The sequence below is a fragment of the Oncorhynchus mykiss genome, chromosome 5, assembly GCF_057628025.1.
Source record: "Oncorhynchus mykiss isolate SJ-2025 chromosome 5, ASM5762802v1, whole genome shotgun sequence".
Classification (NCBI taxonomy): domain Eukaryota; kingdom Metazoa; phylum Chordata; class Actinopteri; order Salmoniformes; family Salmonidae; genus Oncorhynchus; species Oncorhynchus mykiss.
Genome location: NC_143026.1, coordinates 61,813,816 through 61,830,159, shown reverse-complemented (window position 1 = coordinate 61,830,159; position 16,344 = coordinate 61,813,816). Strand labels below are relative to the sequence as shown.

At 40.4% G+C, this 16,344-nt stretch overlaps 1 protein-coding gene across 1 annotated transcript; it reads left to right on the top strand.

Annotated features, from left to right (window-relative positions):
• Window positions 1-5,416: 5,416 nt before the first annotated feature.
• Window positions 5,417-13,887, top strand: lpl (lipoprotein lipase). The gene is made up of 10 exons (NM_001124604.1): window positions 5,417-5,665; window positions 6,811-6,992; window positions 7,301-7,480; window positions 8,261-8,372; window positions 8,689-8,922; window positions 9,269-9,514; window positions 12,497-12,617; window positions 12,867-13,049; window positions 13,303-13,410; window positions 13,521-13,887. Exons 1-10 carry the CDS (start codon window positions 5,572-5,574, stop codon window positions 13,570-13,572), a joined length of 1,512 nt encoding a protein of 503 aa, NP_001118076.1. The 5' UTR covers window positions 5,417-5,571; the 3' UTR covers window positions 13,573-13,887.
• Window positions 13,888-16,344: the final 2,457 nt, after the last annotated feature.

Here is a 16,344-nt window from a genome sequence, read left to right as displayed (position 1 = left end):
GATATATTAGTGTTTTATTTTCATGAATTGTGAAAGGGGGGGGGGGGGGGTACATACACTGACACAGCACACCTATGAGTGGGGGAGGTACAGTAGCGGACATCGTCATGTATAATATAGAATAAGGTTTCACCATATATAACTGTAGCTGTACTGCAGCTGTCTAATCAGTCATAACTAAACCCCTAAGGATTGTTCATTCAGGTCAGAGTGGACTGAACACACCACTGGTTTAGATAGATGGGAATGTCTCCAAATATGATTGTGTAAGTGGAATGAGGAGGAGGAGTGGACTTACAACAGTCTGATTCTTATTAGAGGCCAAACTGGTTCTCCCCTGCAAGGCTCCATGTCCCTGTGCTTTTAAGGTCCAATGCAGCCGTTTCCATCTCAATATCAAATCATTTCTGGGTAACAATTAAGTACCTCACTGTGGTTGTTGTCAATTAAAATAGTCAAAAATAATCAAAAATGGCTTCTTAGCCAAGAGCAATTTCTCAAGCAAGAATTTTGCTAGGACTGTCTGGTAGTGATCTGAGTGAAACTAGCTGTTATTGGCAGAGAGGTATGGCAGAGAGGTATGGAACTGTCTTTCTTATTGGTCTATTAACTCATTTCACCAGGCAGGTGAAATGAGTTAATTGACTAATTTGCTCTTAGCTCTTACACACACATACACACACACACACACACACACACGCACACACACACACACACACACACACACACACACACACACACACACACACACACACACACACACACACACACACACACACACACACACACACACACATTGTGTCATTCAGCCTCCATACAGCTCACAGCCTGAGGACAGAACAAGGTCACTTCCTTCATGTCACGTCAGGACGGAGGGATGAAGCAGGAGAGGGTTTTCTTTCTTTCTCTCTCCAGTGTTTCTCCATTACTTTTTGACTCTGGGCTTTTTACTGTAATGAGGAGTCGTAAAACTCAACCCTTTCTGGGTTCATTCTTTCCAATTTACTGCCCCAAACATCCACCGCCTCTCATGGTGAATTATTTAATGGGACTTACAAATATGGAGACAACATCTTGTGTGTTGTCACAAATTATTGCTTTCTTTAGCTCTTAAATGTCCCACTGAAATAAGCCATGTGGGTTGTTTTAATGGTTTTAATGGCTAAATGTGTGTTTTTTACATTTCAGCTCGGCTGAGCTGGCCTCGAGGCCTTTAGCAGCACCTTGGTCTTCTCTAGTTGTGTCTAGGACATGACGATAGGGGGAACGACTGGAAATACAACAAATCCCCTTTCAGATAAAGAGCTTGGTATGCAAAACAACAGTGCTATGTGACCTTTTTCAATCAACAATAAATTCTACAGTTTCTAGGAGAGTTGCTCCCTCCCTCCCTCCCTCCCTCCCTCCCTCCCTCCCTCCCTCCCTCCCTCCCTCCCTCCCTCCCTCCCTCCCTCCCTCCCCAAGCACAAGGTCCAGGGCAGAGGGTCAACATGTGCGTGCTAGGACAGGCCGGCAGGGGTCCTTGACATAGATGGAGATATAGGTTTGGGGCTAGGCTGAGGTAGCGAGTTTACTGTAGGTGTCGGAAAAGGCACAGCTGTAGACAGCATTACCAAAGGCCTCTGGGAACAGTCTCCCAGCTGAGCAAAAGAGGAGAGTAGGATTAGATGAGGGGAGGAGAGGAGAGGAGGTTCTATGATAGACAGTGTTTCCCAAATGATGAGCTGAGACCCACTGGACGATTGCAACTGAAGACAGGATCCTATCTAGAAACATTTGTTTTGTGTTGACTTGGTATGTCACAAGCGAAACACTTTTGGTGGATTATAGTGAAAAAGTGCTGAACCCACTGCAGTACATCACATACAGTATACACAGACAATATACTCATTACACACCGCAAGACCAAAGGGCATGGACGTCCAGCTTGGCCTACAGCTAAAGCAAAGAACACACACTCCCCTGAATGAGGAAACCACAAGCCAAAGTCCTGCAGACATACAGCACTGTACACATGGATTCACCGCTGGCTTCCTCATGAAACATATATAAGTTAAGATTATGCTCGTTTACAGTTTTCCGACAGCGTTTCCACTCTGTGAGTAATCAAATGGGGGTTTGGAGTGAGAACACTGGGGACCTTGGCAGTGTGGTTGTTTGATGCAGATATGGGCCCTTTTGAAGAGGGTTGAAGAGTTCTAATAAACAATGGACTGACTGCAGACTCAGCTAGAGGACCTGTGTGAGTTTGTGTGATGCAGAGAGAGTGAGGAGACCAGCTGGAGTAGTATTTACTACATATGCATGTTTATAATTAAGTATACTGAACAAAAATATAAATGCAACATGTAAGGTGTGAACTGAAATAAAACATCCCAGAAATGTTCCATATGCACATAAAGCGCTTTTCTCTCAAATTTTGTGCACAAATTTGTTTACATCCCTGTTAGTGAGCATTTCTCCTTTGCCAAGATAATCCAGCCACCTGACAGGTAAACGGCATGATCATTACACAGGTGCACCTTGTGCTGGGGACAAGAAAAGGACCTCCACATCTGGCTTCTTCACCTGCAGGGATCGTCTGAGACCAGCCAACCGGACAGCTGATGAAACTGAGGAGTATTTCTGTCAGTAATAAAGCCCCTTTGTGGGGAAAAACTAATTCTGATTGGCTGGGCCTGGCTCCCCAGTGGGTGGGCCTATGCTCTCCTAGCCCCACCCATGTCTGCACCCTGCCCTGTCATGTGGAATCTATAATTAGGGCCTAATGAATTTATTCAATTGACTGATTTCCTTATATGAACTGTAACTCAGTAAAATTGTTGAAATTGTTGCATGTTGCGTTTATACTTTTGTTCAGTATATTTATTACTCATGTAAACGTTAGTAATTCATGCTCACAGGGCTCGTTGACCTCCTAGACAGAGCTGCAGGTTTTTAGACTGGAGTTTGCAAAATGGCAATAATGTCACGGTGCATCTTTTGATGGATGATCATGTTTGTTGTATGTCACGCATGCTGTTTTCACGCATGTAAAGATAACTGTCTGTCTTTTTGAAAGCTATGTCCGTCTGTCCGTCTGCCTGTCTGTCTGTCGTCTCGCTGTCTTTCTCTCTGTGTCTCGGTCTCTGTCATCCTATGCATGTCCAGCTGTCTCCGCATGGTGTGACTACCGTTCTTTAAATCTCCTCTCTTAAGTTGTTGTTGGGAAACGTGGGTCTGTGGTTCTGTTTATTAATAAACCATACCAATTGAAGAGTCAAGTAGACTTTTCCTCAGTGTTGTCAGGAAAGCCCACAGGTGTGTATTGTGGATTGCAGAATCAGGCTTACATTTCTTCTACCATAATGGTTCCCCCTTGGGCCAAATATGTCAACCTCATTGGATAGTCTGTCTGAGATAAGGGAGATACAGCGGGAGCGCAGCCAATAGGCATCTTTCTTATTAATTAGAATGTGCCTTCAGTGGTTTAGATATCACAGACCAAGGTTAGGTGTCATTACCATCTGAAATCCCGGGTTGTCACTTTGGTCTTGCTAAGCATCAATTCCTTTAGTTTTATGGACATCACTGGAAAACATTCAAAAACAAAATGCTATATTAGGAATGGGAAAGCTTAGTTGAATGATTACCAAACATTTTTTTTGTTTTTATTTGGCCAACAATGCTGCATCTGCACTCGGAAAAGATACAGAGTTGTAATTTCTCCACAAATCTCAGGTTTACGGTGACCTGCATAAGTTACTGTACATATTAGATACACAGAAACTTTTAAACATCAACTCAGATCTGTGGGTCATTTCTTAGCGAGGGCAAAGAACAAGTCCTCCCTGACAAATAACACTAAGTTGTTACATGCTCCCCTGACCTCGGTTTTTGCTTATTTTGGAGAGTTTGTTTTCTACAGATGATGAGATTTAGTGAAACAATATTACTGCAGTGTAAGATATATGTTTGGAATGTTCTATATTGTCAGAGGACAGGCTATTTACTAAAGATCCATCACAGGAGTTAGTCAGAAATGTGGAGATGCATTATGCTTATAGACCAATGATATTCTATCCTCAATCAAACAGTACATGTTATTGCTCTCTCATCAAGCTATGTCATGTTGACCTTCAGGTTACTATATGTTTTGCCCGAAGTAGAAGACAAACGTGGAGGGGAAAACAAGCCCATGTCTCAGACTAAGATATTGGAATGCATCACTCTCTGTCAAGACATGAGTCAGTGTTATACTTCACTGTTCATAAAACCAGTGATATGGTCACACTCATTTCACACCCACACAACTCCCTCTCCACCAGTGTAACTTAAATTATAAAAATATATATTTTGCACTATTTGCAAGAGAGATTCAAGTTAACAGAACCTTAAAACGGTTTAGCTGCCAGCATACTATATGAATTGTGTTTTAAACATCTGGTTTTCATAGTCTCATTAAATGATTCATTTATTTGAGTATGCCAAGAGACTGTTTGTGCAGTTCAGTACTGCACATGTTAACATAACACATTCAAATATGTCCTTCTGAATTTCAACAGAGAACAATCATCTGTGAGTCAATCGAGCTCAGTCATTTCCAAATTCAGCTGAAAGTAATTGTTCAGCAAAGATCGAGCTATGAGAGAAGGGGCTTACTCAACACACCCATTGCTCCTCTCCCTCATGGGTGACATTACGCAAGTTGATTCAAAATTAAATCGACACATTTTATTGAATAAATATTATTAGCCTGTAGGATAGTTCTTTCAGCACCAATAGTGGCCATGCATTTAGCAGAATATGACGCAAAAACGTGCACGTTTCGCTTTGTGGACATATATTTGGATAGACATAGGCCTATATTAAGATTCCTAAATATAGAACACGTGTAACTAGTGTTACTTAACACTAGTTTTCGAATTACATTTATCAAGCCACATATCTTATAAAACGCTCCAGTTATACAGCATGGTAAATCACAGAAGAGCCAAAACTGGAGCATGAGGTTTGTACAGACTACATAACTCAAACACCTATATAGAAGCCCATTTCGAAGAAAAGTTTTTTTTTAACGAGGATATAACTTGAATAATTTTTTTTTTTTAACATTTGGCTATATCATTTAAACTCTAAATAGCAAGTAAACCGAATGGTGAACATCTTACATATTTTTTTTACCAAGACAAGATATTCTGAATTGAATAAACAAATAAGGTATCACTATAAAGGAAAGCTAAAACAGCTAAATCGTATAACATGTCTTTTTGTGAAGCACAGCGGTGAAGGGGCAGAGACAGTTGTGAATGATTTTTGGTCAATTTTGCATTTGGAACCAGTTCAAGCCCAGCCCACTCACTTCCGACCAATGGAGTTTGTTTATTCAAATGAGCCACTCATAAAGACAACTTGGAGCGGCAATTGTGGCAGACTTCATAAGAAACTCCACTCTTATCACAAATCAGATTTACTTTTAGACCAGAGCAGTGGTCCTACTGACCTATACAATTGGATCTACCACTCCTAAACCAACATACAAGAACATTTTCATTCGGGACTTGACGGAGAAACCTCTGGATCAACAATAATATGGGAAAAGAAAATACCTTTTTGGTCACCGTTTGGATAATTCTGGCAAATATCTGTGTATCTTTTTCAAGTACACCAGAACAAACACTTTTTGGTAAGTAAGGGATATTTAACCTAGCTGTTTGTAGAGCTGACTTTGGCTTTGTTAGAGATAGGTTAAATAAACACATTCTTTGACTCAATGTTGATTCTCTCCCATAAAATATACACTAGAGCCAACGGGAGGCAGTAAAATTGATGCAGCCTCCTCCAAGTGACCGAGAGTAACCTCAGTTCAGTCAGACGTACCCCACTCGGGTGCATTTTGTCAGGGAGCGCACCTCTCTCATGAATAATCTTTTCAATCATTACAAAAATATATATAATTAATCTGATCAACAGAATTCCAATTATGCATTTTAAGGACACAACATTATTTGCATGTTCAAGTGCACTTAAAATAATATTTTGAAAACGAAAATGTGATATTTGTTCTATTTTTAATTGATGTATAATAACAATTTTCCCGTTGTTTTACAAGTAATGCATAATGCATATGCATGATATATTATCATTATTATTGACATTATATTCGATATTTAATGTGGCCTATTTGTGTATGTTTGTGATATCACAAAAAAAAACTTTATTTAAAAAGGCTTATAATGTTACTACTACAATGTTTGTTTGGTAGAATTTCAAAAGATGCAAAAGGGGGCGACATTGGACCGGTAAAACTATCGATATCTTTTTGTCATGCTGGTAATTGGATTAGATTACACCAACTGATAAACTGATAGATTCTGCAGATTGTGGCTTTGTAATTACTTTCTTCCAAAATAGATAGTGTTTGAAGATTTAAAAAAAAAAGAAGCTGAATTGCCAATGATGTAATGATAAATACAGCAATTGGTTTCTTTGTAAACAACTTTTAGATGCTTGTCATGCAAATAAGGAGATACATTTTGGTTGTGGTAAAGTGTTTGAAATGCTAGTGACCTCCTTGTACAATCATGATAATGAAAAAAAGTCTGAAATAATCGGACATCTAGACTAGGTTTTAATATGTATCTGGTTAAAAATGTAAACAATAGTGTAATGAATAAGGCAGATTCCTATAGACTCCCCTGCATTGTGCACAATGGTAACCTGTATGCCATGAGAGCTGTTCAAAGTGCTTACATGCGGGATCATGGACTAGTAGGTGAGTGACGACATGACTGATGAAGCCAGTTTAACATCATCACTGTGTCTGTGCAGGTAACAGCAACTCCACTGAATGGCTTGAGGACTACACAGACATTGTATCCAAGTTCTCCCTGAGAACTGCTGAGATACCGGATGATGACTTGTGCTACATCGTTCCCGGCCAGCCCTCAACCATCCCAAAGTGTGAATTCAACCCTGGGTATAAGACGTTCGTGGTCATTCATGGATGGACGGTAAAAAGCTTCGACACTGTCATGATTACCGCAAAAGCAGAAGTTGTTGATCATCATTTCAATGAGGCTTGTCGAGCATAATTAGGGAAATAACTCAGCAATGTTGATCCTAAAAATATATTCAGCATTGATAACTAGATGCATGATGAGAAGCCCCCTGCTGTCCCTAGGCATAATGTTGTAGTGCTCATTCATGTGTAAAAGTGCTGACACTTGGCTCGTCTTCAATCAGTGCTGTGAGTAAACAATGAGGGCTAGGGTCACAGTGAGTCAGGCCAGCCACTGACCCCGAAAATGTGTTTGTCCAGGTCACGGGGCTGTTTGAGAGCTGGGTCCCTAAGCTGGTGACAGCGCTGTACAAGAGGGAGCCCAAGGCCAACGTGATTGTGGTGGACTGGCTGACACGGGCGCAGCAGCACTACCTCACCTCCGCTGCCAACACCAAGCTGGTGGGCAAAGACGTGGCCAAGTTTGTTAATTGGCTGCAGGTGGGTGATCTCCAGGACACTGGGTAGATAGGAACATGGCCACAGGAAGTAGGGGTGCTGAGGGTGCTACAGCACCACCTAAAAAATCAGAATTAAAACAAATATTAATATATATATATATATATATATATATATATATATATATATATATATATATATATATATATATATATATATATATATATATATATATATATATATATATATATATATATATATATTTATTTTTACAAAAGTAGTGCACTGGGCCTTTACTAGTCCTGTATTAATGGACAGATACAGCCGTCTGTCGCATGGGCTAAAAAATTATTTCAGCACCGCCGAAACATAATAGAATGCATGGTTCACACAAGAACAGACTTTCATGTTGACAATGCAGAAACGTATTTGAAATAAGCAATATGTGACTGGTGATGATACAATCATTTCGAAGTCAATGCTGTGGTTGTATTTTACTCCTGGCTATGATTTAGTACACCTAAAAGCTTTTTACAGCCATGTTGTTGATCCACATCAACCACTCATTACACAGCTCATTATTGATAGAAGCAGCAGGTGGAGCTAGTGAAGCATATCCTCTGCTAGAAAAGAGGGCTAGGAGACATTGGTATGATAAACTACCTGAAATGATTACATGTGTAAGTGTACAGTATAACTGACAGAACAGAATATACTTGAGAGGGTGTTAGGATGGCATAACAAGTTTTACAGCCAATACTTTACACAGTCACAAGAATGGAAAATAGAAATAAAACCATGTCTGCTTTCCCCTGTTGTCAGAAAACACTCGACTATCCCTGGGAGAAGATACATCTGCTGGGCTACAGTCTGGGTGCTCATGTAGCTGGCATCGCTGGTCTCCTCACCAACCACAAAGTCAGCAGGATCACAGGTGAGCAGACAGCCTTTCTCTGCTGAAGAGGTTTTAATGTTTATCTATCAGTCTGTCGCTATGTAGATACATGTGCAAGTTCTATCTCAATGCATTTAGCCTCAGTAGCCCTCCCATTTGTCTCCATAAAGTTTACCCAACTATTACATCTCGAGGCCATTGAAAACCATAATCAAATCATCACTAAAGCACATTGTGGGCTTCTACCCCTCTCTCTTATCCTCTCTCTCTCTCTCTATATATATATATATATCTCTATCTCTATCTATCTATCTATCTATCTATCTATCTATCTATCTATCCATCTGTCTCCCAGGTTTGGACCCGGCCGGCCCGACCTTTGAGTTTGCTGACGCCCAGAGCACCCTGTCCCCCGACGATGCTCTCTTTGTGGACGTCCTGCACACCAACACCCGGGGCTCCCCAGACCGCAGCATCGGCATCCAGAGACCCGTGGGCCACGTGGACATCTACCCCAACGGAGGAACCTTCCAGCCAGGCTGTGATCTGCAGAACACCATGATGATGATCGCCACCACCGGCATCCGTAGTACGTACTGTAACTAGACACTGTACTGTAGAATGCCTTCTACTATTCTAGCTTCTCCATATTTCTGCTGTCTGACATATAGTAGAGCATAGTGGAACATCAAAGTCTGTTATTATACTGTAGTAAATCTTCACGAGGAGTGTTTCTTGAAGTTTAAACACCTGCAACAAGTACTTTGACAAGGCCTCAGTTTTCTAACCATAACACTAAAAGCCATACGTCATAAGCCAGAATAAGCACATTTCACAGACACAGTCACATTGTTAGTCTGGTGTATATTAGAGAATCAGCCATTGATTCAGACTTCATGGACCTAATGGTCTTGTTTTACGCCTGTCCTATGCAGATATGGACCAGCTTGTGAAGTGCTCCCATGAGCGCTCCATCCACCTGTTTATCGACTCACTGGTGAACGCAGCAGAGCATCAGACCATGGCCTACCGCTGCAGCTCCAAGGAGGCCTTCATGAAGGGCATGTGCCTCAACTGCCGTAAGAACCGCTGCAACAAGGTGGGCTACGGTGTCAACAAGGTCCGCCTGCCCCGGAACACCAAGATGTACCTCAAGACCCGTGAGATGATGCCCTTCAAACGTAAGGATGAGAGAGGAATTGTTTTAAGACAAGAATGCATGCATGCACAAAGCAACACTCTTCTTCACAACAGGAAGTTAATTTCCTGGCACTAAAATAGATTTAGTTAAGAGTTACCTGACGTACATTAATTGCCAAATCCTCAATGTATCGGTCCGGATGGCTGAATGTAGTTATTGTAGTGGTAGCTAGGAGCTGGCTCAAGCTGGCCTTGAGAACTTTAAAAACTTATTTGGGATCGGTGTTCCTCCACAGGACGGTTGAGCTAACGTAGGCTAATGCGATTAGCATGAGGTTGTAAGTAACAATAACATTTCCCGGGACATAAACATATCTGATATTGGCAGAAAACTTAAAATCTTGTTCATCTAACTGCACTGTCCAAATTACAGAAGCTACGACAGTGAAATAATACAGTGATATTGTTTGAGGAGAGTGCACAGTTTTGAACATGAAAAGTTATTAATAAACAAATTGGGCACATTTGAGCAGTCTTGATACAACATTTTGAACAGAAATGCAATTGTTCATTGGATCAGTCTAAAACGTTGCACATACGCTGCTGCCATCTTTGTATTATCTTTTACCAGCGCTATTGAGTTATATTCTCCTACATTCCTTTCACATTTCCACAAACGTCAAAATGTTTCCTTTCAAATGATACCAAGAATATGCATATCCTTGCTTCAGGGCCTGAGCTACAGGCAGTTAGATTTGGGTATGTCATTTTAAACGAAAATTGAAAAAAAGGGGCGGATCCTGAACACTGAGTCTCTTTACCATCCTGTGCATGTTACATTAGTACAACGGGCCCCAACTGTGTACATACTGTATTGATACTGTACCACCCTGAGAGAACAACTACTGTAGTCTACACAAGTTCCTCCCTTATTAGTCACCTGACCCACTATCCATAAAAGATTCTATAACATCCGCCCAGCCTGCGTCCATTTTCCCCCCTCCTCACCCCACTACTCTAGGATTGGCACAGTCTGACATCTGATAAGGTAGTGGCGTCAGGGACAAACAAAAACAAGCAAGGGGAATAAAACAAGGTTCATGGCGCAAGCCATGAAGGTCACATGAGTAGCGGCTTTGGTTTGGTAACTGGAAACCACTGCACGTGAATTCTTACGATGGAAAGTTAGAGGAAACTTTCCACACCAATTGGCACTGGCTTTGAATTTAGGCACACAATAACATCTCTGTAGTACACTGTAAAACTATGAAGCAAGTGACACTTTTATAACCTAAACGTCAGTGTTTAAAACTTAAACATTAGGCATTTAGATTAGCCAATAAGGGTTCTCATCTTAAAGACAGGTGTTTAGAATGCAAGATTAAACAAGATAGCCAGCTTTTCCAGTCAGTTTCTAACCAAGAGAACACCTATATCTCCTAAGTGTTCAGATTTGAAACACTAGTGTTTACTTTCCCATCGTCATGTTTGGTGTGCATTTAGTCATTCAAAAATGTATGTGACTTTCCATGCCTTTTATTCAGATCAGTGTTAGGAATGTCTGTCACCTTACTTACATTTCAGCACAACTGAACAGGACATTTATTTTCAATTGCTTGATGTTGTTGTTACTCAACTGTCTTGAGTCCATTTCTCTCTGAGTGAAAAATATGTGGGAGGGGCCTCATCATATTTCCCAGCATGCTTTGTTGCAGGTTGTTTTTTAGAATAGTTTGTTTTAAAATCTTTGTTTCCTCATTCACATTGATTTATTGAGCTCACAGTATACACATATAAATAACTTACATGTTTCTAAACTAATCCAATCTGTAGGGGTTGGACTTTTTGCACCCGTTACTGAGTCGGTTGTTCTAGTTTAGATGGTTTAGGTAGTCTAGGTTGTTAAGTTCTCCACCATAGCAGACATTCTGAGTGCAGGTTGTGGGTGATAAAATAGTCTGATTTGTTGGCTATACTCCCTCTGGCTGGATTCTGATAGGAATTGCTAATCACTTCATAAACCAGTGTATTGTGACTTGCAGGTCTGATGAGCCAGGATGTTCAGACCACAATGTAGGCCATAACTAAAGGCCTTAGGAAATGTGTAATATGTGGTCATAAAGGGTTGTATTTTAATGGAAACACATTCACTTAGGCAGTCACTTGCTGAAGGCTTCAGGAATAGAAGTTATTCAATGCAACAACAATGTCTCTGTTACAAACACAGACATGGGTGGGTATCCCTCACAATCACGCGAAAGGCATGCTGGGGAATATACAAATATGGCTTTACACCCTACAGTGTTAAAATAACACCCCCAGTGTTTAGTGTTCAAAACCTAAAAACCTTGCGCTGAATAAATATGTCAATGTTTGTTAAAAGTGTTACAGCGAATAAACATGTTCTGGTGTTTACAATCTAAACACTGTGACACATTTTCATTTTGAATTCTAAATGCCTTGACGCATTTAAAAAGTGTTACAGAAAGGTGTTAAGTTATGCGTTCAGATCCTACACACTTGGTTTTACAGTGGAAGGTTGGACAATTTAATCTGAAGCTGAACACTGCATTTTATTTCCTTTATTCACACAAAGGCAGTAAGTGGATCAATAATATGGTTATGTAAAGACAGGTCTTAAGCACTGAGATACTACAATAGTGTGTGAGTGGGGATCTTTAGCTCAAACTGTGGGCATCAGTGATGAGATGATGTCCACATGCCACAAACACTTCAAACAGTCGGAGAATGTGTCTTAACTGGGCAGACTGCAGTTGATTCCATAAGAGAAAACAGACTCAGGGTTTCAGAGGGCAAAACCTTCTCTGTGACACTCATCTGTATGTGGCATGGTTCTAAATGAAGGTCTCTGTCATTCTTTCCACAGTTTTCTCTGTGACACTCATCTGTATGTGGCATGGTTCTAAATGAAGGTCTCTGTCATTCTTTCCACAGTTTTCTCTGTGACACTCGTCTGTATGTGGCATGGTTCTAAATGAAGGTCTCTGTCATTCTTTCCACAGTTTTCCATTACCAAGTGAAGGTGCATTTCTTCAGCAGTGAGAAACTGGCCTACACTGAGCAGCCCATGAAAATCTCTCTGTACGGAACCCATGATGAGAAGATTGACATACCTTACACCATGTATGTATGGTTTGATATTAAATAAAATAAGGAAATTATAGGAAATACAAAAACATTTTGCGCAATACTTAGTTGTCCAGAAATGCTTGATATAATATTTAAACAAGTCCAAACTTACGAATATCAAACACTGACATTGTAGCTCATAATTAACCCGGTCACCTCACCACCCCACCTCAGCTGGGTACTATATACAGTACAGAAGATGAACTGATCCACTCACCTTTGATCTGTGTGTGACCCCCTCAGGCCCTTCCTGAACACCAACAGCACTGTGTCATTCCTGCTGACCACTGACGTGGACGTTGGGGAGCTGCTTATGGTCAAGCTGCGCTGGGAGAAAGATGCCTATTTCAGCTGGTCTGACATTTGGGGAAACAAAAACTTCCACATCCGCAAAATGCGTGTCAAGGCCGGGGAGACTCAATCCAGGTAAGTTATGATAGTAATGATGAGCTGTTTATCTAGATGTAGAAGGGGTATTCAAATTCACAGACCTTAAGGTCAGCAGCATTGCTGGTTTCACTCTAAGGCCAATTAATTACATGAATTAAACCCCAGTACTGTGGACAGTATTTGAATACCTTTGACACAGCACATCGCCTTTCACATTGCCAGTCTTTGGGGTTATAATGCCAAAGGCGTCAAGAAGGCTTTATTGATAGTCTTGACTGTCTGACTCCAGGGTGATCTTCAGCGCTAAAGATGGAGAGTATGCCTACCTCATCAGAGGAAAAGACGACGTAGTCTTTGTCAAATCAAAAGAGGACAACATGAGCCGGAAAGAGAAAACGTAAGAAAACTTTGTGAAACTTTGGTCATTTGAATGTAGAAAAATCAATCATAACCAAAGATGGGATTCAAAACGTATTTCCTCATGTTCTTCTTTTGATTTATCTTCAGGATGCACAGACTCAAGATGCAGGGAAGCCACTTCAAGAATAACATTGCATGAAGCAACACTTGAGTAGAGTGCACACTGAACCACACAGCCAAAGCTTGATGGAGCCTGGGAGAATACACTGGAGAGGAGATAGGGGATGTTAGTCTCTGACCTGTGCTGTATGTTCTGCCTCCCAACCTGTGTCATCTCATCTCCACCCGCAATCACTTCATCCCACTGTGCTGGGTGTCGGCTAACGTGCTTTTTCTTCTATTAACCTTCATCATGGAGAGTATTACAATTGCTTTTTTTTTAATGATTTTGACTTGGTCTTACGTTGCTACATTATCTTTTTAATCCTTTCATCTCAACTGTGTTTATGTATACCTACTAAATCAAATAAATTAATTCCTAACGCCATACTAGGTAGTTCCGATTCAAAGAGATTGACATAGCTTCCACTTATTTTTTGCCACATTCAGTGTGCACACTATAATAATCATGTCACTAATGTCATGCCTAAACCACTAATTGCCGCCATCACAGGGACCAAAGATGGTGACATTGTTCACTGAATTGAATATTGCAGTGACCCGTGTAAATAGCTTTTCAATCACTATTGTATATATATATATATATATATATATATATATATATATATGCGTTATCATTGTAGATGAATTCCCTGCTTGTTCTTTGTGTGCATTTGGTTATTGTGTTTGGCACTGGTCACTTTAAGGCCGTTAGTCCAGTCAATTCGATCATTCATCAACTAGTTGAAATGGATTATGTTCGGATCATTCTTTAATTGGCCACTGGACTTCTGAAGAATAGAGGTCACAAGGAGTAGTTAGTATGGCCTTAGTACTTCTATTACTTCCTTTATAGGTCAAAAATCACGTAGAAACAATTACCTTAACCCTATTGGTCAAGCATGCCCTCTAAAACATTCAATTTTCTTTAAAAAGATCAAACAAAATGCTACACTAAATGTATAACATATATGTGAGACTTTGCCAACATGGGTGGGTAGCCCTACATAATAACCATAAACATCCCAAGAATGTTTAATATTATATTTATTGAATGTACCTGTATATATTTGTATATTTAAGCTGTAATATATTTGGGCAGATTTCCATAGATGTCGCTGTTTTTCTAGATGAAGCGGTGTGATTTTATGTGAGTGGCTTTGGACAGACTGATCAAATTGGTCTCCATGCCGGCTGATGAGCGCATTTATTTTTCTGAACTGAAATGCAGTGTGCTCTATGAAGACAGAATGTGATACTTTAATAAAGTGAAAACATGATATATTTTGGTATTCTTGGATTTTTTTTACTACCCTGAGCTACATATTGTGTTCTTGAATTCCTTAGATATTATTCTAACCCTAGTACAGGTATTCACAAACCAGGGGTACGCGCAGTGCCGTCAGGGGTATTCTATTGTTTTATTTAACTGTTTTCTTTCATTTTTGTAAAAAAAGAAAATCTTCACATTTTGAAAGAGTCCATTTATATTTTCCAATGGGGCTATACATTTGGATGAGTTTTTTTTTCTCTCACCTGAGTAGCCTCGTTTCACTGCCAAAAATCTAATGAAACCATCTAGTGTTCAGCAAAATAACAACACAATGTCAAATACAGGTAGCCTAGTCAAATAATTAACATCCAATCACATTAACCGTTACTCTGTCACGGGAATTCCACTAACGGTCTGTATGTAGCCAAATGTAGCTGCTGCTCATGTTGTATCTGTACTGATGGAGCAAAAGCCATGACAGGGAGACACAGTGGAGTGGTAACGCGAGTCCAAGCAGTTGCTCCCGACGCCACTTGGGTAAACTGCAGCATCCACTGAGAGGCTCTTGCTGCCAAGGGAATGCCTGACAGCTTGAAAGGTGTTTTGGACACTACAGTGAAAATGGTTAACTTTGCTAAAACAAGGCCCCTGAACTCTCGTGTATTTTCTGCACTTTGCAATGATATGGGCAGTGACCATGTAACGCTTTTACAACATACAGAAGTGCGCAGGTTATCAAGGGGCAAAATATTGACACGTTTTTTTGAATTGAGAGACGAGCTTAAAGTTGTCTTTACTGACCATCATTTTCACTTGTCTGACCGCTTGCATGATGACGAGTTTCTCACACGACTGGCCTATCTGGGTGATGTTTTTCCTCACCTGAATGATCTGAATCTAGGATTACAGGGACTCTCCGCAACTATATTCAATGTGCATATATGTAAGAGTGGATTCTCGGCCCTCACTAGCATGAAAACTAAATACATGCACAGACTGTGTGGAATGTGATTTAAGACTGAGACTCTCCAATACAATCCAACATTGCAGAGTTATGTGCATCCTTTCAATCACACCCTTCTCATTAACCTGTGGTGAGTTATTCACAATTTCCGATTAACAAATAAGGTTTTATATGTACGATGGTTAAATAAAGAGCAAAATTATTGATTATTATATTATGGCCCTGGTTTTGGGCCCTGGTTCTATAAGAGCTCTTTGTCACTTTCCACGAGCCAGCTTGTGATAAAAACTCGCACTCATTCTTAAGTTTAATAAATGTATCGTATAGTGTGTGTGTGGCAGGTTTACAATAATGGCAAAAAAAAAACATTTGAGAGTGTGCTGACCCTGGTGCTGACCCTGGTACGCAGCTGGAGGTTGAATGTTTGAAGGGGTAGGGGACTATAAATTCAGCTCCCCTGATTGAGATGTTAGCTCCCCTAAATGCAACAAAAGTCTAACTTTAAGGGGTCTCTAAATAATGCTAATTCAACCAAATATGTTTTACAGTGGTAAATATGAAAATAAAATCTTCCA

What these genes read in the sequence shown, in the direction of transcription:
- lpl (NM_001124604.1), top strand. Translation starts at nt 5,572, where the DNA reads ATGGGAAAAGAAAATACCTTTTTGGTCACCGTTTGGATAATTCTGGCA. An exon ending in GCCGGGGAGACTCAATCCAG is followed by an intron (nt 13,050 to 13,302) that starts GTAAGTTATGAT and finishes GTCTGACTCCAG; the next exon opens with GGTGATCTTCAGCGCTAAAG. An exon ending in ATGAGCCGGAAAGAGAAAAC is followed by an intron (nt 13,411 to 13,520) that starts GTAAGAAAACTT and finishes ATTTATCTTCAG; the next exon opens with GATGCACAGACTCAAGATGC.